The following is a 24531-nucleotide window of genomic DNA, read 5'->3' as shown; positions in this document are numbered from 1 at the left end:
TGTTCTCTGTGATGTGTTCCAAGTGGATATCTGGGTAGATCTAAAACAAAATTATCAAATATTATAAAATGCTGCAGCTCTCTAATTAAACACCAGGGTGTTTAAATCTGTATCATCAGTCATGACAGTACAGAGGAGTGGAATTATCCCTATGATTAATTATTTATTCTTTAATAACTTGGGGAGCCCCCACCAAGAGCAGACTCATGGGAAAGATAACTTGGGGCAGCCTCCAGTGAGTGTGCAGTCAAAATAGCAGGCCAGCCAGAAAGGGGAAAAAAAATCAATTTTTGGGTTTATTAATGGGGATCTCAGAGTGCAGACTCAGAGCTGCAGACAAAGGATGCAGGGATGCACATTTATCCCATGTGGAAATGGGATCCTGTGGGTCCAGAGCTCAAGGAGTGAGCCAGTTTTGGGGGACCTAGGGTGGCACTCAGAGACACAAATCCACAGCACCTCCTTCTCCATGGCACTGCTCTCCACAACTTGGTTTGATGTTTCCTGCTCACCAGCTCAGCTTTGAAGCTCAAAAAGGCCCAAAACAGCTCCCTGAACATCTTCTGTACCTACACAGCAGAGCAGATTGTGCTCCAAGCTTGGAGACAACTGACAATGCTCCCCACAAAGTCAGTGCTTGGGGTTGTAAATCCAGTGCTGCAGCACTGCCCACTGTTTCCAAAGATGGGGAGTAAATCTGTGCCAGAAAAATCAGCTCCCCATCTTCCCTCGTGCTCCTCAGCTGATGATGAGCTCATCCCAGTCTCAAAACCCAGAGGAAATGTGTCCTCTTGGCAGATTGCACCTGGGCCAGGCTTACAGGAGCTGCCTCAGGCAGGACTGCCCCATTAGGCTCTTCCTGGAGATGCCCCAAAATGTGTCCACAGCACACTCAGAATTTTGGGTTCTGTGGTAACTGATCCTGTCCCTAACCTGCCCTGCCATGGAGTTTTTTCAGTGTTCACAGCCAAGTAAACCAGCACTTCTGCCTCGTTTCCTTGGCATGAAGTGACAGAGCAGCAAAAAAGAGAGGGAAATAAAGTCTTACCCTCATCCTATGCATTGTCAGCCTCTGTGAAATCCAGACTCCAGTGGGATAATTCCTGATGTGCTCCAAGGCAAAGCATTTCAGGTGCTGAATCATCTGGGGGCTCATGAAATATCTCCTGGTTCCCTTCCCTTCCCCTCCCTCTCCTCCCACTCTGTGCTGTAGTTATTATTTTGGAACAAGCTGGAAAGTCTTTGGGAAAAACTTTTATTATAGATATCTTCAAGTCTGAGCCTGGCTGAGGTTTTTTTTTTTGAGTCCTGTCCTGATAGAAATGATGTCTTGGTCTAAAAATCAGCATGACGGCTCCATTGATACCACAATGGGCCCACACCAAAATATTTTGGTACCACAGAATTATTTACTGGCATCCTTGATTTGATTTTGATTTGAGGGTTTTGATTGGGCACTCTGAAAATTGTCCTTTGACAGAGCTGCTTTTTCCTACAAACACAGAATCCCAGGATGGTTTGGGTGGGAAGGGACCTTAAAGACCATCCAGGCTCGCCTCCTGCCATGGGCAGGGACACTTTCCACTATCCCAATTTGCTCCAAGCCCTGTCCAACCTGGCCTGGAACATTTCCAGGGATGGAGCAACTCTCCTGTTTAAGTACATTCAAGTCAATAACCCAGGCATGGTCTAACTGAGAAAATTACCAGGAAATGAGAAAATTAAAGTGACGATAGGCTTTGGAGATGAAGCTGAAAGCTGATAGAGCTCCTGAGGTCTTCAAAGACGGTTCAAGATCCAGCAAGGGCTACAGCACCCAGCTCATGAAATCCCCCATTGCCACATCCTGTGAGGTTAGCCCAGGATACAGACAGGAATTCCACTTTGCCCTGTCCCTGTGAGAGCCAGAGCAAACCAGAAACCTTTCGGAAATCCCTGAGCTTGCCCTCAGTGACCCTTTTGCCTTGGGAAGGAGCATCCAAGTGCTGCACGCCCAGGAAGGAGCGGGTGCTGTGATGTCACCTGGGTTGTGTTGACATGGAATGCAGGCCATGTCCTGAGGCATCTGCAGAGGCATCACTGCTCTGAGAGCTCTGGGAGAGTGTTGGACGAGGCTGGATCGAGATGCTGCTCCTCACCCTCTCCTGTTTAGCTTCCCTGACCAGCAGTGTCCAGGCAGGTTTTGTTTCTCAGCATTCTCAGCACAGAAGAGCTGCAGAATATTTAAATGTGGGTAAGTGAAATGGGTCTGGGCTCATTCCTTCTGCTGAGGGAATAAAGGTGTGGCCTGTGCTGCAGCCTGATGCACCTTCCACCCCCTAAACAAGGATTTTATCCCACCTGCCTATGGGACATGGTCAATGGTCCCTCCCACCCCAAATTCCTGGGCAGTGCTTGGCAGAGTTTAGGTTTGGGGAGGTGACACGGATGTCACTTTGGGAGGGATCAAATAACAGATCCAGGGAGGGCATTCTCACCCTTTACTCTGCTGAGACCCCACCTGCAGAGCTGCCCCAGACCTGGGCTCCAACGGCAGAAGGACGTGGAGCTGCTGGAGAGAGACCAGAGGAACCCACAGAGATGCTCCAAGGGCTGGAGCCCCTCTGCTCTGGAGCCAGGCTGGGGGTGTTCACCTGGAGGAGGCTCCAGGGAGAGCTCAGAGCCCCTTCCAGTGCCTAAAGGGGCTCCCAGAGAGCTGGAGAGGGACTGGGGACAAGGGATGGAGGGACAGGACACAGGGAATGGCTTCCCACTGCCAGAGGGAAGGGATGGATGGGATATTGGGATGGGATATTGGGCTGTGAGGGTGATGAGGCCCTGGCTGTGGTTGCCCAGAGAAGCTGTGGCTGCCCCTGGATCCCTGGAATTGTCCAAGGCCAGGTTGGATGAGGCTTGGATCAACTTGGTCTGGTGTAAATTAGAGCTGGAATGGAATTGGAAAAATTATTTTTCCAACCCCAACCTCTCTGTTCCTCTAATTCCATGGATATTTCTATTTCAGTGCTCAGGGATGTCCCTGCCCCTGTCCAGCAGAGGCTGTGACACTGCTGAATGTGTCCAAAATGTCCCTTTTTGTACCCAGGCTGTGGCCTCCGACCATCCTACGAGTCCTTCCAGAGCACTGGCAAGAGGATTGGGACAGGGACAGACGTCACCCCCGGGGAATTCCCGTGGCACGTGAGCATCCAGAGCCGTGGGAAGCACATCTGTGGAGGCACCATCATCAGTGCCCTGTGGATTTTGACTGCAGCCCACTGCTTTGCAGATGAGCTGTGAGTGCTCCAGGGGTGGGAGGGCAGCCCAGGCATGGGGAGGGGGATGAAATTCCTCCTGATGGGTGCAGGATGAGCATCTCCTCCTGTGCCACCATTTGTGGGGATGGCATTCCTCCTGGTGGGTGCAGGTTGTGCATCTCCTCCTGTGCCACCATTTGTGTGACTGAGCCCTGAAAGCAGGGGCTGTCTCCTCTGGGGGGACACAGAAATGTGCAGAAATCTGCATAACCATTTTCAATGCCTTTGGACTTTTTTGATTTTCTTGGGTTAATTAATTTCCTGGTGTTCCCAGAGTTTTGACTTCTGGATATGTGGTTGGGTTCAAGCAGAAGGGGAATACTTTGAGGGATGTGGTTGGGTTCATCCCTCAGTACTTTGAGGGATGGCCTGAGCAGCCTTGGATAAATGCCCCTGATGCTGTTCTGATAGCACATCTTGTGCACTTGTTCCAGCACCTTGTAAAAGTTGATGTATTCCATTTCTGGCTCATAGTATCCCCCAAATTACCTTTGCTTTCACATGCCAAACACCTTTACCTCATGGAGATTTTGAGTTTAAAACACCAAATTCTGGGTAAATCAACTCCATGCAGTGTCCAGGGGCAGAGCCCAGCCCTCTGTGAGTCCCCTCCAAAATGTGGCAGCTGAGACTGCTTGGTGACAAATGACCTGTGGCAGCACAGCCTGGAGCAGCTGGCTGGGGACAGCAGGGTCTGAGCAGCCAGCTCAGGGCACAGAGATCCAAAAGATCCACACCATTCCATCTGTTTGGTACAGGCTGGGTTATTTATAACATTCACTCACATTCTACCTCTGCACCCCTCTGCCCTGGAAACCATCCCTTCCTAGGAGTGAGGGTAAATTCCTTGGGTATTTACAGCTGAACTGCCTAAGCCACCATCGTGCCCTGCTCTGGGGAGGAGCCACCAACCTTCACAACCCAAATCCTTCATGTTCTCCATGCCCTGTTTTGTTTTTAAGGCCATCAGATCTGACGGTGGCAGTGGGGGGAGTTAACCTCAGCCTCCCTCTGGAAGAGTGCAACCCAGACAGCCTGATCCTGCACGAGGAGTTCAACAGAACCAGCCTGCAAAATGACATTGCCCTGATCCTGCTCAGCAGCCCCATCGAGTTCAGCACGGAGAAGATTCCCGTCTGCCTGCCCTTCGTGTGTGACAGGGACACCTGGCAGCACTGCTGGGCTTCTGGCTGGGAGAGCACAAGTGCAGGTGAGGTGCTGGGGGGACATGCATTTGCTGATGGAAGATGGGGTTTGTGGCTGTCCTCTCCCGTGAGGGGTTTCCCAGATCAAAGTTTCACTCCCCACCTTTTTTTATCTTGACTTTTTTTTTTTTTTTGTCGAATAATTAAACCATATATCCCTACATTGTCCAAATCACTTGTCATCAATACACTTTCAATTAACCTTCCTCTAGATTTCCTAATATCAAAAACAACAATCAACCATCATCATCACTCTACAACCACCCCCAAACATAGAATTAACCCCAGAACTACCCTCCCCAAAAAACCAAACAAAAATACAAACCATGATGATAAATCATCGACCAATCACCCACCAAATTTTACGTTCTTGTAGCTTATAGAAAGCATGACACTGAAGATGCCAAGATGGTTTATGCATCCAAACCCCCCCAGCCTCTGCACATCCACCAGTTCCCTGTTCAGGGCAAGAACCAGACACCAACAGACCCCCAGAGCAAAATCTGGGACCTATTTTGGCACCACATCCCAACTTTGGACCTCATTTTGGCACCACATCCCAACTTTGGACCTCATTTTGGCAGCCAGATTAAGGCAAGCTTCCCCCTGGTGGGTAAATTAGCACAGAATCATGGGATTATTATGGCTGGAAGGGACCTTAAAGCTCATCTTATTCCAACCCCCTGCCAGGGGCAGGGAAACCTTCCACTGTCCCAGGTTATTCAGAGCCCCATCCATCTGGGTCTTGAACACTTTTCATCTTGTAGGATCCTTGTGAGTAACTTCGGCTTGGGATATTCTATGAATCACCCAGTTAGGCTGGGTCTAAAATGGTCTGGACTAAAGGAAATGAAGGTCTGGGGCTGTCTTGGCTTAATGCCTCTATGAGCTGGATTGACTTATTGGTTCTGGCCACTCCTTCCTTTACTCATTTAGGACTGCAGATTGCTGTTGCTAATTGATCTCAGTTAGGCCCTAATGAAAGCAGTTCCAGCACTGTGACCCAAAATGTCTGTCCTGAACAAATGTCACTAATTAGCCAATGAGCTGATTCATTACTGGAAAGAATTAATCAGGACTGGGAGGGCAGGGGGGTGCCTTGGAGCTCGAGTGGTCCTTCCCAGGATGCAGTAAGTGAACATCTCATTGAATCCTTGCTATTCTGCTCCAATTGCTGGTTTGTTTGTTTGTTTGTTTGTTTTTCCCATGAAACTCTGCATTTGCCTTCTTAAGCTTCATTTTGCTCCCTCAACAGTAACACACAGCACTCTCATAGTTTTGAAGCTCTCCCACTTCACCAAGGTAACATGTTCCTGTTTTCTGTTGAGTAGTTACATAGCATTGAACTTGATCCATAGGATCATGGAATCATGGAATGGTTTAGAGTTGAAAGGGACCTTTAAATCCATCCAGTGCCACCCCCTGCCATGGCCAGGGACACCTTCCACTATCCCAAGTTGCTCCAAGCCCTGTCCAGCCTGGCCTTGGACACTTCCAGGGATACAGGGTCAGCCACAGCATCTCTGGGTACCCTGTGCCAGGGCCTCACCACCCTCACAGCCAAAAATTCCTTCCCAATATCCCATCCATCCCTGCCCTCTGGCAGTGGGAAGCCATTCCCTGTGTCCTGTCCCTCCATCCCATGTCCCAAAACCCTTTCCAGATCTCCTGGACCTCCTTTAGGCTCTGGAAGAAGTTTTAAAGTCTTCCCAGTGCTTTTTCTTCTCCAGGTGAACACTCCCAGCTTCTCTCCATAACAGGAGAGCTTCAGCCTCCTGGAGATTCCTTCACCAAAGCATTTTCATCTTTGGGCACTTCCATCTTAGCTGGAAAAGGGATGTGACAACTTTCCATCTTTTGGATCTTGTCATTGAGTGGCAGTTTCCTGCAGGTTCTGGGAGGATTTGGCACAGCGAAATATGAAACAAGGAGTGAGTTCCAAACAATCTGAAGGTCTCAGTTTTATCCTTCAGTCTCAGATTCACTTTGGAGAGAAACATGGGTGAAATAATTGGGGTTTCCAAGTAGCCCAGCGCATTTTTCAGTCTCTTTGTCACTTGCAGGTGCCAGCTGTGATTTCTGTATTCCCAACCCAAGGGAAGAATAAAGCAGATATTTCCTTTGTGTCACTTTGTGAAGATACAGCAGGGTGAGGTGTGGCCTTGCAGCCCTCCCTGGGGAAAACAATGTTTAGATTGGATATTAGGAAAAAAATTCCTCCCTGGAAGAGTTGTTGGGCATTGGAACATCTGCCCTGAGCAGTGGTGGAGTCTCCACATCTGGAGGAATTTCAAAGCTATGTGGACGTGGCATTTGGGGACATGGGTCAGAGGTGGCCTTGGCAGTGCTGGGGGAATGGTTGGACTGAATGATTCAAAGGTTGTTTCCAATGTAAATTATTCCATGATTCTATAATTCTAAGATTAGAATTCTGGGGAAAGCTCAGTGGACTTTGATCTGCAGGGGCTTGGACAAGATCCCATGAAAAGCCCCTCAGACTGAATTCCCAAAAAACCATGAGTGAGGAACCCCAGGTGTGCAGGACAGCTCATCTCAGGTGATCACTGAGACCACCAGCAGGAAAATCCATCCCTTTGGGGGTTTCCCAGTAGTCTGGCATCCCTGGCAGTGTCCAAGGCGAGGCTGAACAGAGCTTGGGGCACCCTGGGATAGTGGAAGGTGTCCCTGCACATGGCAGGGGTGGCACTGGATGATCCTTAAGGTCTTTTTCCACCCAAACCATTCTGTGATTCTGTGAGAAACTCAGGAGCACAAACTCATCATTGCCAACACTTGGGGAACCCCTGTGACCCCAAACCCTACAGTTCTGCCCAGAGACCCCATTGCCCTGAGATGCTTTAGAAATCCAGCTGAGGTTCTTCCCAAGGGAAATCTCCAGCAGCTTTGTTGATCCTTCTCTTTTCATTTGCTGCAGCACCCCCTGTGCTGCAGAAAACAAGGGTGAAGCTGATCAGCAGGGAGAAATGCCTGGAGCACATCCCACACCTCGTGGGGGGCATTATGTGTGCTGAGACAGAGCAAGGAGAAGGAGAAGGAGGAGGAGGAGGAGGAGGAGGAGGAGGAAGAGGCTGCCAGGTAAAGGGACCACCCTGGTCTGCTTCAGGTTACACCCTGAAAGGAGGCAGGAATGGTTGTCCAGGAGCTTCAAGGCAAAATAATTGGGAGGGAAGTTTAATCTGAGGGTATTCTTATTTAATTTAAATAAGAAACATTTCTCAGATGAGGTCTTGGCTCTGACCCAAATGTGCTTGGCCAGTCTGTGGGTGCCAGAATGAGTCACATCTTGTGGCAGTGTGTTGGTGACAGAGAATGAGGGACTTTTCAAGCCTAAATTACAGTCTGAGCAGTATTTGATATCAGGGAGCTGACACAAACACCCAAATGAGGCAAAACTCGCTCACAGCTTGTGCCCTCACAGCACATTCCACCCCCAGGATCGCTGTCCTGGTGTCAAATGAAGTCTGGAAGCCAAAAATTCACCTTGTCTTTCATGGCACCCAAATTCCAACCCCTCTCCTGAGAGACTGGCAAGGACTGGGCTCTCCTGCAGCCTCTGGTTCCAGACTGAGATTTCCCTCCTCTACTGGGAAATGTTTTTTTTTTAGGAATCACAGATGGTTTGGGTTGGACAGAGCTTTAAATCTCACCCAGTTCCACCCCCCTGCCATGGACAGGGACATCTTCCACTCTCCCAGGTTGCTCCATGACTCATCCAGGTGTATTTTATACATGTCCATGGGCTTGGAGGGGTCTGGATGGGGAGACACATGGTTGGGCATCTCCATCCTATAGGAATTACTCATTGGAGGAACTAAACCAGCACCCAGGACAGAGAGAGATCCCCTGACCTTTAGGCACAGGCTGGGGGCACCAGGACCATGGGACTCTGAGGGAAAGTTTCCTTTGCAAAATGATTTTGTGATTAGCCAGAGAGCATCTGCCTCTGAAACCATCCAAGGAGTGACTTTCACCTCCATTAAATTAAATCAAAAAATCTTAGAAAGAAACCTGCCAGAGGATAACATTAACATGATTAAAGGATGCACTGCCCAGCCCAGCCTAGCCTGAAGTTCTGTGGGTGAATGATGCTGGTGAAATAGCAGGAGCACTTGTTCCCAGAAAAATTAATCTCCTGGACTCAGAAAGCCGATGAAGCAGCTATTTAGATCCACAATCCTGTCAGAGTTGTCTGAGGAATGAAGTAGGAATGTGAGACTTCCAAGCAGTGGAAGCACATGTCCTTTGCATGGGTGAAAAAACACAGAATTCAGCATCTCTCTGATTTTAGTGGGATCTTGACCAGGCAGGAATGCTTTGTAAACTGGAATAAAGGGAACAGGACAAAACCAGAGCTGAGGACAGAAGTTGTACTTTTCAGGGATGAAACAATGACAGGACTTGCCACCAGATTTTGCTGATTTGCTGGAGGGGAAGTGTTTTGCTGCTGGATGGTTTCCTGGATTTCTGAGAAGTCCTGAATAAAGCCATGGGGGACACATTTTGACCTCACCAGTCTGGGTCAGCAACCCTGTGGCTTGTCCCTGTCATGGCCTGGGACAGGACAGGGCTGAACCTGATGCTTCTTCTGCAGCAGGGACCACTGGGCAGAATCCCAGAATTCTTTAGGTTGGAAAAGCCCTCCAGGATCACTGAGTGCATCCTGTGACCAATCCCCACCTTGTCCCCAGCCCAGAGCACTGAGTGTCACATCCAGTCCTTCCTTGGACACCTCCAGGGATGGGGACTCCAAACCTCCCTGGGCAGCCCCACCCTTGCAGGGAAGAAATTTTTTCCAATATCCAATGTAAACCTCCCCTGGCACAGCTTGAGGCTGGGTTCCCTTATCTTGTCTTGGAGCAGAGCCCGACCCCCCTGGCTGTCCCCTCCTGTCAGGAGTTGTGCAGAGCCACAAGGGCCCCCCTGAGCCTCCTTTTCTCCAGGCTGAGCCCCTTTCCCAGCTCCTCAGCTGTTCCTGGTGCTTCAGCCCCTTCCCCAGCTCCATTTTCTTCCCTGGACATGCTCCAGCCCCTCAATGTCCCTCTTGGAGTGAGGGACAGACCTGGACAATGCATCTGCACCGTGGACAGTATGAGGATTGCCTGTGAGGATTGCAGGGTTTGTGTCAGATGAGAGTGAGGCCAGATTTCAAAATGCCCAAATCCTTCACATCCTCATCTCTGTCATGGAGACAAAGCAGCCCTGGGCATGGCATTGGTCTGCTCCATCCAGCTGTCTCCTGAGGGACTTCCAGCTCCAGCTCTTGCATGGACCAGGAGCCACCCATGAGTCCCTGGGGAGAGGCCAGGAAGGATTAAAAGCTCCGGCAAGGCAGAGATTCCTGGTCAGGGAACAAACCCTGGAGATGCTGAGTTGGCTCCAGTAGCTGCAGCCCAAGGAAGTCTGGACACAGAGGAGATAAAAGCCTGGTATTAACATTTCCTGGGATTTGCTGAGGATCAGGATACATGCTTTCATGTCCAGAGCCAGGCTAAGGCAGGGAAGTTGCTGGAATCGAGGTTGTAAGTCCACATGATCCACACCAGGATCCAAATCTGTGAACTGTGATGGAGGGAACAACTTTTCACATGGGGACACAGTGACAGGACAAAGGTTTTAAACCAGAAGAAGAGATACTTAGATGGGATATTAGGAAGGAATTCTTCCCTGTGAGGGTGGTGAGGCCCTGGCACAGGTGAAGCTGTGGCTGATCCATCCCTGGAATTGTCCAAGGCCAGGCTGGACAGGGCTTGGAGCAACCTGGGATAGTGGAAGAAATTCCTCCTGATGTCCAACCTGAACCTCCCCTGGTGCAGCTTGAGGCCACCCCATGAATAGAAAAGCCAAGAATAAAAAGACTCAGACATTTCACCAGCTGCCCTCATACCAGACCAGCCTAATTTGTGGATAACTGTCCATGTTCCTCCAATAACTCAAGGAGATTGAATAGCAGAGCTCCCGAGTATTTGTACCTAAAAATAAGAATCCATTCCCTTAAAAAGAAAAATCTATTCTATCCCAATTCCCTGGCAGTTCTGCAGACAAATATATGGATTGGCTGGGAATTAACACTACCAGGAGCTGTAATTGACTTATAGTTCTATTTAGTCATAAACATTAACATTAATGGATGTTCAGGGGGTACAAGTGCTAAAGAACAGACACTGGAGATGGCCTATGTATTATTTTTCTGTGTGCTACATTTCTTCCGTGACCCCATGAACCACAATTGATGTCTCATTCCTTGCTTTCTTAAGCATCTTTTGTTAGGCTCTGATGCAATGGTAACTTGAACAAAAATTAGAGTATAAGGGGCTTACAAAGCAAATGCCTCCTTCAGTGCCTTCCCTGCCCAGGCAAAACTCAGTAAATGGCCCAATTATAGTTCAGAGGGGCTGTGGGGAGAGCTCTGATGTGGTGATTAGGACAAAGTGTGTTCAGCTGGAGTCACAGGTCACCTACAGTTCAGCAGCACATGAAGGGGGCCAGGCCCTGCTCTGATTCCAGGGGCAGGAATTGTTCTGTGACCCCCAGGAGCAGTGGGGTGGTTCCAGCTCAGGTGAGTCCTGGGCTGCAGGTATCCACCCCCTCCTACAGCCTGCAGTAGGGGGGATTTTGGCCATAAATCACACAGTGGTTGGGGTTTAAAGGGGCCTTAAAGATCATCTGGTTCCAACCTTCCTCTATCCTAGGTTGCTCCAAGCCCTGTCCAGCCTGGCCTTGGACATTTTCAGTGATCCAGGGGCAGCCACAGCTTCTCTGGGCACCCTGCGCCAGAGCCTCACCACCCTCACAGGGAAGAATTCCTTCCCAATATCCCATCTAACCCTGATTTCTTTCAGGTTAAAGCCATTTCCCCTTGTCCCATCTCTGAAAATGCCATTTACAGCCTCTGGGATATGCTCAAGGCTCTCACCCCACAGAGCTGGAGCAAAAGCAGCAGTTTTTGTGCAAACCTGGATGGGGTTTTCCAGCCATTTCACAAATGTCTATTTTATAAACATCAGCATCTACAGAGCCACTTTTCCATCAACAGGGAGAAAAAAAAATCCCCTGGTGATGGGAATCACTGAGGTTGATTCAAGCATCTGTGTTAAAATGACATCAAGCCCTTTGTGTGTGTTTATTGCTCCCCATGAACTGAAATCCAGCTGAAGGGGTTTAGCTCAGAGAGGGGCACTTGGCTCCAAGGCAGGACAGTTGTTTACATTTAATTCTCTATTAGACACCCCAGGATATCCCCTGGTATCCCACTGCTCCCACCTCAACCTTTGCTCCAGTGACTGCAATGGGAGCCTGACACTGGCACTGGAAAAGCTCTGACATCCTTTCACAAGGTCTTGCCTCCTTTTGCTGGTCCAAACATGGCCCCAAAACTGCCAAGAAAGACTTGAAATAGAATTTTCTGAAGGAAAGGATCCAGTAAATGAAAACTGTGTTTTTATAGGCAGTTGTCATGGATTCAAGGAGAAGAGCACAAACCAGGATAGTGTGGTCAGTCCCTGAAGCTGCTCGAAACACCTGAACAGAGGTGGTTAAATTATGGTCTGGCTGCAGTCTGTAGGGATGGGGGGCATCCACAGGAGTTCTGAGGTCCTTCTGCTGTCTCAGTTTTAAAAGACAGGAGTCTGCTAAGGAAGGCAGGAGCCTCCCCTGAAATGGAGAATGTAAACCCTCCCATCCCTCTGAATTGCTATAAATTTTAAATTAAGGGTCTCTCAGGCAAAAATATGGGAGCAGGAAATAACAGTTCTTTAATAGGGAAGAAAAAATAAAAGGATAAAAATAACAACGCAGTAAACTAAAACAACACTGACAGAGTCAGAACACAACCTGACACCGTGTGGGTCAGGGTGCTGGTAGTAGTTCCATTGGAAATGTGGCTGCAGCCCTCCTGGAGTGTCAGGTGTGGTTCTGCTGGAGCAGGGATCCTGTAGAACAGGGTGTAGTCTTCCTCTGAAGATCCAGTGAAAGAAAGAGGCAGCTGCTGTTCCTCTGGGGAATCCAGTGAAACATCTGTGCTGGTATTCTAGAACCTCCAGATTATATCCGGGTAGGAATGCTTGGCTCCTCCCTCTGGGCTCACATCTCCCAATGGGATGCTGTAGTTTTTATCAGTCATGCAGTGACATTCAACAGCCTCTTATCAGCAGATGTCTCCCCAGAGGGAGGAGTGATTTGGAAGAGATAAGGCAAGCTGCCCACTTGACAAAAGGCAGCTGCCATACAGATGGTGATAGAATACATCTTGCCTTGCAATCTGGAACATCTGCCTATCAGCCAAATGTTCCCTAGGGCCAGGAGGCAAAACTATCCACATTTCACTCCAAAGTTATTCCAAACTGCAGAAAAGTACTTTATTATTGTATCTTACCTTAAAAATAGAATCACAGAATCGCTGAGGTTGGAAAATCCCTCTGAGATCATTGAGTCCAACCATTCCCCCAGCACTGCCAAGGCCACCACAAAACCATGTCTCCAGGTGCCACATCCAATTGTTTTCTGAACATTTCCAGGGTTGGTGACTCCACCACTACCCTGGGCAGATGTGCCAGGGCTGGACAACCCTTTCACTGAAGGAATATTTCATAATATTCAATGTAAACCTCCTGTAGTGCAATTTGAGGCTGTTTCCTTTTTTCCTATGGAAGAGAGTGATCCACTCCCCACCCTTGTCATGGATTTCCCATCACTGAACTATTGCTACCACCATGAGGTGTTTCTTTTCCCTGAGGGACAGATTGCTTTAAGCAGGAAGGTGTCCTGGGAAGCCTCAGAACAAAGCAGTGGAGAGGTGTTTCTGCATTTGCAGTCCCTTCAGTTTTCTTCTGAAGGGTCCTTTGATGTGCAGCTCACAAGAATCAGAACAGTTTTCCATGAGTTTTTAGGGCTTTCATCACTTTATCATTTTATGGTGTGGGCAGACAAGTGAGCACAGGCAGGCTCTGATGGCTTCATTCTTTAATCTGTGAGAAATTCCCAATGCAAGACCCTGGGATGATGAGGAGGATGATGCTGGGCGTCTCTTATGCTTTCTTCCTCTGGGTTGTAGATTTTACTCCCTCAGACTGAAGCTGTTTGGGAGTCCAGCTTGGCTTTGTGTGCCTGGTGGGGAGCAGAGCTCCTCTGGATCCAGCTGAACACAAAATCCCAGCTTGCCCTGGGAGTGGGGAATGGCTGTGATGACTCAGAGGAGCCATTTCTCATTCAGTGACAGCTCTGAGGGGAAGCTGTGACTCACAGGCACATCTAAATTCTTTAAAGCAGTTGCCAACCCTGTGGAAGAGGGTGGTTCAACCATCTAACATGTTCTGAGATTCCCAAAACTCTTGCAAGGAGATTCGTCAGCAAGGGTTCATGGAGAAACTGAGCTGTCATGAAGCGGAAGGGATTTGAACAGAGAAAGAACTTACAGGGATAGTTTTGTTGGCATCCATGCAAGGAATTTTGATGTTCCAGGAGGGCAAATGCCAAGATGACCAAGTTGGCCAATGCCACAGCATTTTTCAAAGGAGTCAAAGTGAAAGGTGGCTGTGCAGAGGTGCAGCAGGTCCCATTATTCTGAGTGACTGGGGGTTAAAACAGCAGCTGCAGCTCATCATTGATAAAGAAAAAGTAATGGATATATGGAGAAGCAATTCCAGCTGTACACTGGCCATAATAGGCTCTAATTTAGCTATTACCATGTCAGAAGAACTATGGCTAGTCCTTCAAAAATATCAGCTTGAGGCTCTGGGGAGGTCAAAAGGGCAATGAGAGCATTGGAATTGTTAGGACAGGAATAAGTGGCAAAGCAAATGTGTTGTGCCAGGGCACTACTCCGGGAGCCTCCCTGTGTGTGATTCCTGTCCATTCCATCTGAGAAAGGAGTGGTAATTTCAGAAAAGGAGGGAAGTGGAACAGGAAAGGTGAACAGGGACATGGAAGAGCTCCTGGCAGCACAGGGAATTGCAGAGCAAGACTCTGAGGCTTGCAGGAAAGATGTCTGACGGGGATGTGACACATTTCCAACCTCATGGGCAGCATGGAGAGGAGTCAAGAGCTGTCCTCGTGTCACTGCTGCTCCAAGCACATGAAGGAGGGGTGTCAGATGGCCTTATCAGGCAGCAGACCTAAAACAGAGAGAAGGAAGTGTTTTTCTTCCATCAGATAATTAAACTACGGGAGTTGCTGACCAGGATGTTGTGGGTATTTATCCTTAAGGGATAAATGGATTCAAAAAACCAATTAGGCAATTTCCTGGATGAAGATCTCTCTGAGGCCATTAACCACTGGGATGTAAATACAACTCTGTAAATACTGGTCCTGTTCCTCCTCCTCCTCCCCTGAGCACTTGACAGCCAGAGACAGGAGTCTGGGCCACAGGGCTTTGGCCAGAGGCATCTGCTCTGTCTGTGCCACTGCAGTCACTAATGGCCTTGCTGACATCACACTGGGTGAATTTGGGTCATCTTCTCCCATTTTCCAGCCAGGGGATGGAGGGACAGAGGAGCTGAAGGTTCTCAAAGGGTTTGTGTGAGAGGAGCCCAGCTGCCCTGTATTACCTGCTGCCTTTCTGACACCTGCACATTAACGTGGCCACGACCTCCTTCCTCCCACTTTAGAGACAGCTGGGAACATCTGGGCAAATGACATTCTGCCTCCAGCAGCCAGGGCAGCTCTGATGGGCACTGCTGTTATTCCCAGTGTTGTTATTCCCTTGCTGATTGTCTCCAATTTGCACAGAGCTCACCAACATGAAAATGAAAGCAGCAATGACTTGTGCATCCAAATTGTGCATCCACCTAATGAGGATCAGATGAGTTGTTCTCCCACCCCCAGAGCTTCTCCCACCTCAGAAGATTTATGTGGCTGAACATGTTTGTTCTGATCAATGACTGTGCTGCAGACGCAAATACCAATGTAAAAGAGAGATTACACTTTTGATCCAAAGCCCACTAAAGGCAGCAGAAAGGCTCCTGATGCTCACAAAAAAAAAAAAAAAAAGGTTTTGGCTGCAGTGAAAAAGATGAAATTTTTGGTCAGCTTCAGTGAACAAAGCACCTCGTTAGGCAGTGACAGATTTTGTACAACCCACAGCTATTTATCAGTGAATGTATCATTGCTTTCACCTCTCCTAATGGGAGGATTAACATGTTTAAGGCAGAAGTTCAGCACCAGATCTGATTTGTTGCATTTGCTTTTCAGTCATCTTCGAGATGACAAGAAACATGAAACAGAAGCAAAGCTGCTATTTTTAGTTTGGTTTTTCCCATCCAGAAACTTGGCACTTAGAGGGAAAAGCAGGAGCAGGTATCTGGTGTGTGCTGCTGACCAGCATTGTTTCAGCACCAGGATGCAGGAGCCTGAAAAAGCAGCCTTTAATAATTCTTCGATCCTCAGAGTCATTAACCTGAGCGTTCATTAAATTAGCATTACTGGAAGCATCACAGAGCTGAGATAATTGTCCCAGCACTCAAAAACTCGCTCCTCTCACACCCTCTCCTACACAAGGATGGAAAACCTTGGGCCGGCATTCCTGAAGGCTTAAGGTGGATACAGGGATATTCAGAAGTGCCCGAGGACTGAGTTTGTCCTCTCCATCTTTAGTCCTATAAAAACCAGGCTCTTGATTCATCCAGGCTGCTGTAATTATGTGAGGTTATCATACGGAGAGGATGATTTGGCCCATCTTGTGATAAAGTCCTCATGTAAAATAGCTGAAGTTAAGAGAAATGGCATGTGAGAAATAGCACCCAGGAAGCAGAGCAGCTCAGCCCGTGTGGAAAGAGATCAGGATTTGGGTGCCAGGGCTCATGGATTAGGGAAATGGATTTGCAGCTGCTGCCTGGGTTGCTCAGAGCATTCCTGAACTCCCTCCCTGCCCGAGATTTAAATCACCGATCCCCCAAACATCCCCATTTCCCCACCAACCGGGCAGGGAACAGAACGGACGTGGTTAAAGAGGAAAAGAAGGGAAGAGCAGATCTGGTTTGAGAGGGAAGCAGGGTTTAAATGGGGATCTCTGGCTCTGCCTCCAGTCCGCATCCCTGCCCTGCTGCGATGCGACAATTCCCGCGGGGACAGTCACAGGGCATCAGGAATTCACTGCTGCTCCGGGAAGGAAGATACTTTACGAGTGTAAACAGCCTCCAAACTGGAGCTGAAAGTGATCTGTGCAAGACCTCGACCGGTACTGAAATACTCCTTTTTTTTTTTTTTTTTTTAATTTTTTTTTTTTTTTTTTGCTGCTGGGAAAAACTGGAGCGGAGCATCCCGGGGTCCCACTCTCCAGCCTCCGTTGCTTATCCCGGTGTGGGAGGCTCCCAGCGCCTTCCTCTCGCCTCCAGGATAATGCCTTAGCCCATTCCTGCCCCGAGGGTATCCGCAGTGAAATCCCCGGGAATCGAATCGTGTGTGGATGCTCATTGATCCCAGAGGGATGCCACCGCCAAGGAGCGGCTCCAAGGTCACCTTTGTGGTTTTCACGGCAATTCTTGGCTGAAATGGGGTCGGGAAACCTCTTTTAGATGCTGAGTCTGAAGAGGGTCCAGCAGCACTGCTTGAGATGCAAGGATGTGGCTATAATAACAACAAACAGTGTTGATTTTATGAGTTTGGACTCAATAATCTGAAAGGTCTTTTCCAGCCTAAATCTCTTGTCTTTGTTAATCCCTTCCAGCTCAGGACATTCTGTGATTCTACAAACATTTCCTCTGCATTTATCTTAATTTTTAACTCCTGAATGAATACTGAACTGAAAGAAAAAAGGAAAAATAAAGAAAAGATAAGAATATTAATGACCAGAGCCCTCCAGCTACTGGAGTGGGAATTCAGCCATAAACTTCAGCGAGTGCTGATGAGCTGCACAGGGAACTTCAGCCCCTTCCTTGCTCGTTAATTAATGTGTGTTAGCTCAGGGTAGCTGCTGGCAGAAGGGGTTTCATCCATTAATGACAAAGATGTTTCCCAAAGTAGTGTGCAAACAGGGAAGGACAACATTTCCCAGTAAAGTTTGCTGTCTTAGGAAATGGATTTGTATTGAATTTGTTTACCACGAGTGCTGGTCAGAAAAGGTGGAAAAAAAGATTCAAGCCCACTGTGGAAGGAAATTTTTTTATAGCAGGGACTGCGCAGCACTAAAGATGTTCTGGAATCCCGGACTGGTTTGGCTTGGAAGGATCTTAAAAATCTCCTAGTACCTTCCACTATCCCAAGCTCCAAGCCCTGTCCAGCTTGGACGCTTCCAGGGATCCAGGGGCAGCCACAGCTTCTCTGGGCACCCTGTGCCAGGGCCTCACCACCTTCACAGGGAACAATTCCTTCCCAATATCCCACCCAACCCTGCCCTCTGGCAGTGGGAAGCCATTCCCTGTGTCCTGTCTGTCCATGCCTTGTCCCCAGTCCCTCTCCAGCTCTCCTGGAGCCCCTTTAGGCTCTGGAAGGGGCTCTGAGCTCTCCCTGCATCCTTCTCTTCTCCAGGTGAGCACTCCCAGCTCTCACACAGCCTTTCCTCAGAAAAGTGTTGCCACTGCCTTGGGTGGATTTTGTGCTGCTTTCTCTTCTCCCTGGGTTTGTGTCCAGAGATTCCAGAGCTGGATGTGCTCTGGGTGCTCCAGCTACAGCAGCCACCAGGAGAATATTCCTCTTTTTGAGGTGGCTGCAACTTGCATTTGAAGCCTTGCCCACACTGGGTGAGTGGTCTTGCAGCAGCAGGAAAGTTTTCAGGGAAGTGACTGTGGCTTCAAGAGGGATTTGTCAGGATTATTGTTCATCTGCTGCCCAGTTTCTGGCTGCCAGCCCCCAAAATTCACAGTGGCAGGTACCCAGCACCTCCAGCAGCAGCTTTGCACAGGAGACAAGGACTGAGTGAGCAGTCACAGCAAATGTTCCTTTTCTCTCTGGGATGGTGTCTCTTGCTGGCAGGTCTCAGGTGTCCTCCTGGGGCCACAGGAGCACGTGGGAAAGGCTGGGAATGACAGGGACTCAGTGCACTGAGCCAGAGCTTGGGACTGATCTCTTCCTCTTGCCTCCTGTATCTATTTATTCTGCAGGATCTCAGGGCTGAGCTGCGAGATTTTGAATCCAAATTCCCTTTTTTCCCCTCCCCAAATCCTCACAAACCTGGGACAGAGATTGAATTTCCCACTCAGGCTGCTCTGAGGGACCTGAGGTTGGATCCAGCTGTAACATTCCTGCTTCTGCCACAGGTGGACAGCGGGGGACCTCTGGTCTGCAGCTACTGGGACACCATGAAGTGGTTCCAGGTCGGCATCGTCAGTGGAGGAAACCCAAAGCACAGGATTTTGACACCTGTTTTCAGCTACCAGGAGTGGATTGAGAAGGAAACAGCCATAAGGGGAAAACCTTTCTTCACTGAAGGTGTGGACAGTGGAACACACGTCAGGGTTGCTCGTTCCAGGGCTGGAACACAGGTGGTGTTTCTGGGGTATTGTCTCCTTTTATTCATCTTTTTAATAGCAATAAAATTACCCTGAGAGGAGGTTTTTGAAAATAAAAGTCAGAACTGCCGCTTCATTCTTTTTTTCTGAGGCCAACCTGCTCCATGTCCCTGATGTGGACACAGGGACCAACAGGAGATGTCATGATGAGACAGGGAGGGAGTCAGAGGCTGGAGAAATGAAATGAAATGAAATGAAATGAAATGAAATGAAATGAAATGAAATGAAGGAGGGAGGATTTGGGCAAGAAGGGCCATAATTCTCTGGAAAACACAGATATTCCACACTGCTGGGTCACACTGGACTCAGTTGTTTGCTAAGTGAAGATATGGCATCTGAAGGTGCCGATCCCCTTGGAAAGTTGAAACCCAGAGGAAGAGATTCACTCACTCATTATCATTAGCTGCTGTAGGATACCTCTGGGCTTTTGAATCTTACAGATTAGCTGGACTAATTTATTTTAGTCTGGTTTTAACTAATTTTATTTTTACTAAGAGCACCCACATAGAGCTCAGCCCCTCCTCAGGTGCTGTCAAACTTCTGGGACAGAACCACTGAGGCACTGGAAGAGGCTGCCCAGAGAAGCTGTGGCTGCCCCTGGATCCCTGGAAGTGTCCAAGGCCAGGCTGGATGGGCCTTGGAGGAATCTGGGATAGTGGAAGGTGTCCCTGCCCATGGCAAGGGGTTGGGATGGGATTTAAGGTTCATTCCAACCCAAACCATTTTAGGATTTTGTGGTGAGAGAAATATTTGGGGACTATCCACAAAACGCTGCCTACAAAAACCCTTCAGTCTTACAAATAATCAAATTAATCCCTTGCAAGTCAATGGCAAAGTAAAAGGAAAGAGATTTTTTTTCCCACTCTATTAGAAGTGTATTTTTTCCTGAATTGCTGAGGGCTTCACATCCCAGCTCCACATCCCAGCCTGAGCTGGTCCCTCACATCCTTCCATCCTTCCTTTATTGATCTCCAGCATTACAAACATGTTCTGCTCTTCACAAGGAGGTTTCAGCTTTTCTTGGAAGTGATGGGGAAGGAGAGAGGCAGCAAAGTCCCCTTCATGTCCCACCTTTGCATAAAAGCACCTGCAATTTGCAGCAATGATAAAACCCAGTGAATGTGCAATGGGACAGAACCTCACAAATTGGTTTTAATTACCTTGATATTTTCTGGCTAGCTGGCAGAAAAGCCTTGTAAATGAGAATTAATTCATTTACCTTAAGCTAATGCAAACCCATCTTGGCATAAAAGTCAGGCTTTATTTTCTGTGTTATCTGAGCAGAAAATAATGCTTAATTATTATTAGTTCTGAGTAATGCTTATGAAAATTGCTCCACATTAATTTCACATGGCTGACTGGCTAATGGATGCATAAGGGTCTTGTAACCCTTTGCAAAAAGACTAATAAGAGCTAAAAACAAGGGGAATATATTACTTTAACAGCTATTAGTAGCAGACAGTGTCTGCTGGCATTAATACCTATATTTATTTTCCTTTCTATTAATAATATATCAACAGATTCTGGAAGCCATGGACGTCAGGAAATATTTCCTAATGTTGCAATCTCTTCAGCTGCGGAATTGTTTCCCCCAGAGGAAATGAGAGAAGTCCTCCTGCTTAAATTATTTTAATGTAGGGGTTGTATAAAGCACTTTTGTCTCCAGCACATGGCAGGGAAAAAGCCTGGGCTTACAGGGGCCTGCAAAATGACCCAGTAGGTCTTTTCCATCAGAAGCATTTGCAAATTGATCATGGTCTGTGCTAAATGAAGGCAGGGCACTGCTGCTCTGGGCTTTGATTCATCCTGCTCTTTATTTATTCAATGGATTTGGGGATAACTTTGTGCTTGGTGCCTCAATTTCCCTGCTTGTAAATTGAGAGCATGAAAGAGGCTCACTTTCCTATGTGGAGCAACACTTCTGCAAGTTCAGACCAGCAGAGAAATAAACAGGAAAAACCTTTCCCTCCTTATTTAAAACATCATAAAACTCAGTAAAGTGAATTCATCTCTGTTACTTCTTCCACTGTTCAATTACCAGGGTGAGAAAGGACACGTCTGTTTAACTTTCCAGGCTACAATTAGGTCTGATGAAAACATCTTGATGCTGTCTTTTTTTCTGAGGGTATTTGGGTTTTCAGGGAGTGTTCTGATTGTGGACTTGACAGGAATATTTTGGAGTCACTCAAAATCAAAATGCAGCTGTTCAATGGGACACATTAATTTTTTTAGCTTTCCAGCATTGGTGTAAATGTTCATTATGTTATATTATTCTGTATTTGTAGAATCCCAAAATGGTTTGAGTTGGAAGGGACCTAAAAGATCATCCCATTCCACCCCCTGCCATGGGCAGGGACACCTTCCACTGTCCCAGTTTGCTCCAAGCCCTTTCCAACCTGGCCTTGGACACTTCCAAGGATCCAGGGGCAGCCACAGCTTCTCTTTTGGGTTTAGAACATCAAAATGCAGCATTTCCATGCTGAAGCCCCTCAACATTTATGCTGCAGTCTGTAGCTGGCAAAGTTCATTTTTTGTCCTAACTTACAGCTCGTTTCTTATTGCCTCTCCCTTCTTTCCAGAGACAGATTTTGTTTGCATCACTACACCTTTAGCAGCAAATAAACAGGATATGGAAATGCTTAGAGACCTGGGAAAACATCTGTAAGAGGATTCAGGGGAAAAAAAAGCCAGGAGGATATGAGTACTCAAGCAGAGAAAAGAGGTGGTCAGGAGCTGCTTGCACGTTTTGCTGAGGAGATAAGAAGAAAAGCCCCCCTGAGCACTGAAGGCAGCAATTTAAAAGCCAATACATCAAAGTAATTTTGGCTTAGTTCTGCAGAGATTAAGGGCTTTGTGTACCCACTTTGTGTTTCCCTGTCTGCCCAATCCCAGCTGGAGCAGGGAGCTGGGAGAGTTGAAGATGATGATGTTTGTGCAAATTTGGCAGCAAGAGCTGGTGGAGGTGAAGGATGGGGAGGGCTCCAAGCACATTTGTGTGGTTCCACCCCAGAGAAGGAAGGTGGGAAAAGCAGCAATCCCTGGTCACAGGTAAGTGCTGCCGGAGAAGTCCAACCTTTACTCATCCTCCTGGTGGAATTGATCCACCCATCCCATCCTGCCCATGGGATGAGCCTTAGGGTCCCTTCCAACCCCAAATATTCCATGAATCTGTGATTCAATCCCTGGTCACAGGTAAGTGCTCCTGGAGAAATCGAACCTTTACTCATCCTCCTGATGGAAGGTGCCCCTGCCCATGGAACGAGCCTTTGGATGACCCCAAATATTCCATGAATCTGTGATTCAAGGGGATGATCCCACACCTGTCACCCAGCTCCTTCTCAGTACATGTCACCTGGGGGATCTGAAGACAAAGCAGCTGTCCTTGTAGGGGACTGAGATTTCCCATTTTCTCCTTTCCCAGCCTGGATTTCTTCACAGGCGTAAAACACAATGAAAAGCCTAGGTTTGTTTCTCCTGCTCCCCTCAGCATCCCTGTGGTGTTTTCTGGGGTCTCCTGTGGCAGGAAGGAATGAATCTGACTCCATGTTCTTGGAAGGATATTATATTATATTATATTATATTATATTATATTATATTATATTATATTATATTATATTATATTATATTATATTATATTATATTATATTATATTATATTATATTATATTATATTATTAATATAATATAATATAATATAATATAATATAATATAATATAATATAATATAATATAATATAATATATATAATATTGATTTGATTTTATATCATATGATATGATATTATGCTATACTAAAGATTAGAGAAAAGATACTTACAGAAGGCTAAAAGATAATAATTAAAAACTTGTGACTCTCTCCTCAGAGTCCATCACAGCCTGACCGTGATTGGTCATTAAGTCAAAACAATTCACGTGAAACCAATCAAACAATGACCAGTTGGTAAACAATGTCCAAATCACATTCCAAAGCAGCAAAACACAGGAGAAGCAAATGAGATAATTATTGCTTTCATTTTTCTCTGAGGCTTCTCAGCTTCCCAGGAGAAGAAATCCTGGTGAAGGGATTTTTCAGAAAATATGTCGGTGACACACCCTGAACACCTCTTTGTCCCTCTGAGGAGGAGGCAGAGGGCACACATGGCTCTGACTGTGACCACTGCCATCCATTTGTCACTCCTTATGCACTACATGGAGTGAAATGTGATTTTTATTGATAATAATGTAGGATTTGAGGTGGAGACTGGAGGCTGCACAGGATCAGAACCTATTCCCACAATTCCCAGCACTTTCCCTTATGGCTTTCATGGCATTTTTCAGAGTGAGGGCTCTGTTTATCCTTCTGTAAGCATGGGAATAATTAAAGAGCAGGGATGTCCCTTGGGATGCGCCAGTGGTGAGAGTGATTAATCACTGATGTTAATTAAAGGTGGCTCTGGGACAGAAAACACCACTGACAATAAGGAACTCCTTGATTTGTTGAAAAAAACCCCTGGTGAACGTTTCTGGTGTCAGGCTGAAGACACTCAGGTGTTGCAGTGTTGTTGTGAGGGTCCCCAGGATGAGGTGAGAGATGAGAATTGACCCCAAGTTCTCAGAAGGCTGATTTATTGTGTTATTATATATATTATATTAAAAGAAAATTATATGCTAAAACTATACTAAAGAAAGAGAAGGGAGACATCGGAAGGCTAGGAAAGAAATGATAATAAAAACTCGTGACTGACCTGAGTCCCAACACAGCTGGACTGGGATTGGTCATTAAGTTAAAACAATTCACATGCTGGGTAAACAATTCTCCAAATCACATTCCAGAGGGGCAAAACATGGAGAAGCTGAGGGTTCTCATCTTGCCAGGAGAAGAAATGCTGTTGAAGGGATTTTTCATAAAATATCACAGTGACACTCAGGGACACTTTCCACCATCCCAGGTGGCTCCAAGCCCTGTCCAAGCTGGCCTGGAACACTTCCAGGGATCCAGGGGCAGCCACAGCTTCTCTGGGCAACAAGAGGAGCAGCTTGGTCACTTCTGGGCTGACCCCTCTTCCTTCACTGTTCTGTTACTGGTCACTGCTCCTGGTGGGTAATAGAATTTGTAAAATGGCAGCAGCTGAACTTAAAACACTCTGCAGCACCAGGAAACCTCCTCTTTTTGGGTATTTCCAACTATCTGCCTCCCATGTCCTTTTCAGGGGGGAGTCCTGTGCTCTCTAACAATTCTTGTACTCACAACTGTCCCATGGTGACTCACTGCTCCGAGGGCTTTTCAATATGGAATTCCCTTTGTTCCCACAGACCAAACCACCAAAATGATTTGCCAAAGTGCGTTTGGCTCCTCTGCTGCAAAGTCCAGGCTTCAACACAACGCTGGAATGTAAAATTTCCTCTTCCTTAAGGCTTTTGAACTTATGTGTTTTCATACCACTTCTGCAGGCATTGACTGCAATGTGAACAATTCCAGAGCTGCCTGTGTGCCTTGGAAAATAAAGTAGGGCAAAGGATGATTTAGGCACTCAGTGCAAACAAAAGTGTGCAGCTCTGCAGCTACACTTTGAGAGCCTAGAAAAAATCTGGGATCT

The 24531-nt window shown here is 47.3% G+C and overlaps 1 protein-coding gene across 1 annotated transcript; it reads left to right on the top strand.

Moving 5' to 3' along the window:
- The first annotated feature begins 1745 nt into the window (after positions 1-1745).
- Positions 1746-19027, top strand: LOC136554311 (serine protease 55-like). Its single transcript, XM_066546160.1, is given in 7 exon segments — positions 1746-1853; positions 1973-2021; positions 2024-2233; positions 3083-3272; positions 4256-4503; positions 7434-7594; positions 18706-19027. Coding segments are annotated over 7 exon segments (1254 nt in total). The 3' UTR covers positions 18994-19027.
- Positions 19028-24531: the final 5504 nt, after the last annotated feature.

The sequence above is a fragment of the Molothrus aeneus genome, chromosome 3 (assembly GCF_037042795.1).
Source record: "Molothrus aeneus isolate 106 chromosome 3, BPBGC_Maene_1.0, whole genome shotgun sequence".
In the NCBI taxonomy this organism is placed as follows: Eukaryota; Metazoa; Chordata; class Aves; order Passeriformes; family Icteridae; genus Molothrus; species Molothrus aeneus.
The sequence above is the reverse complement of the archived record's forward strand: the minus strand, read 5'-3'. Positions and strand labels throughout refer to the sequence as shown.